This window comes from Bison bison, unplaced genomic scaffold (assembly GCF_000754665.1).
Source record: "Bison bison bison isolate TAMUID 2011002044 unplaced genomic scaffold, Bison_UMD1.0 scf7180017845532, whole genome shotgun sequence".
NCBI lineage: Eukaryota > Metazoa > Chordata > Mammalia > Artiodactyla > Bovidae > Bison > Bison bison.
The window spans coordinates 13404-14536 of record NW_011476105.1 but is presented as its reverse complement, the minus strand read 5'-3'; the positions used below and the strand labels follow the sequence as shown (position 1 = coordinate 14536).

The following is a 1133-nucleotide window of genomic DNA, read 5'->3' as shown; positions in this document are numbered from 1 at the left end:
CTGGAGAAGCTGTGGCACAGGGTACCCTCTGCCGAGAGCCACCCTCGGCCCTGGCGTCCTGCCCGGGGCAGCCTGTCTCACCCCGCGGGCCTTCCTCCCCGGCCCCGCTGGCCTGTAGTCCCGTGTCTGCCCCACCTGGAGTGCTTGCTGCTGTGAACAGGAGCTCGCAACGTGTGTTTGCATGGGAGTTTCTCGTGGCACATGGGGGCCTGAGCCTCGCGCGTTGCCAAGCGTGCTCATGAACCTGTGGTTAGAAACGCAGGCTCGGGGTGTCATGAGCGGCTCTTTTCACTTGGTGCCTGAACTGTCAACCTGTGAACAGGGCGGGCAGCGGGGGCACTGACCGTTCCCTGCCCAGGGAGAACCTGCGTGTAAGTAGGAGTCAGCCCTCTGTCTGCGGAGTCAGCCAACTGCTGATCATGTAGCAGTGCAGTGTTTTTTTTTGAAATAACCTGCATGTAAATGGGCCCACAGGGGTCAGACCTGTGTCCGGGGTCATCTGTGTGTGATCTGCGCTTGGATCCTGTGGATGGTTCTGTGAGCTCGGCCAGGGTGGGGGTGCCAGCTGGCCGGGGGCTGTGGGGATCTTCTCTCTGGGACCTGCCATCCTTGGTCATGAGGGGTGGGGCCGGAGAGGGGAGCTTCCTCGGGGCTGAGCCCAGGACCCGTTATTCCCTCGTGTGTATGCACCCTGCACCCCTACCCCTGGGCAGGTGGGGCGATGCCCTGGGGAGTGGCCAGGACTCCCCTGGACCCTGCCCCGGCCCAAGGTCCTGCTGGGGTCCATCCCCATGCCCGGCTCGCTGGGTGGTCTCCCCGCCATCTGCCCTGGAGGTGGTCAGGTCTGGGCTCCTGCCCTGCCCCGCGGTAAGGTGGGTGAAGGCTGAGAACCGGGCCTGTGCTGAGGTCCCGCTGGCCCGGGTGAGAGTGGGCCCCGGGGCGTTCACCGGAGGCGCTACCCGTGCAGGCGAAGACCTCTGGGAAGTTCTCCAGCGAAGAACTGGACAAGCTGTGGCGGGAGCTTCAGCACCACAAGGAGAAGGTGCAGGAGTACCACGCGCTGCTGGAGACCCTGGGCGGGGCTGAAGGTGCTCCCTGCGCCGTCGGGGCCCAGACTGTTCCAGAACGGGGGG

General features: G+C 65.3%; 1 protein-coding gene across 1 annotated transcript in view; it reads left to right on the top strand.

The window, feature by feature from the left end:
• Nucleotides 1–1133, top strand: part of LOC104985384 (alpha-2-macroglobulin receptor-associated protein-like) — a 14211-nt gene that overhangs the window by 8286 nt on the left and 4792 nt on the right. The window contains exons 6-7 of the mRNA XM_010835536.1: nt 771–867; nt 927–1131. Coding sequence (XP_010833838.1) covers nt 771–867; nt 927–1131 — 302 coding nt within the window. The remainder of the gene's footprint in view (nt 1–770; nt 868–926; nt 1132–1133) is intronic.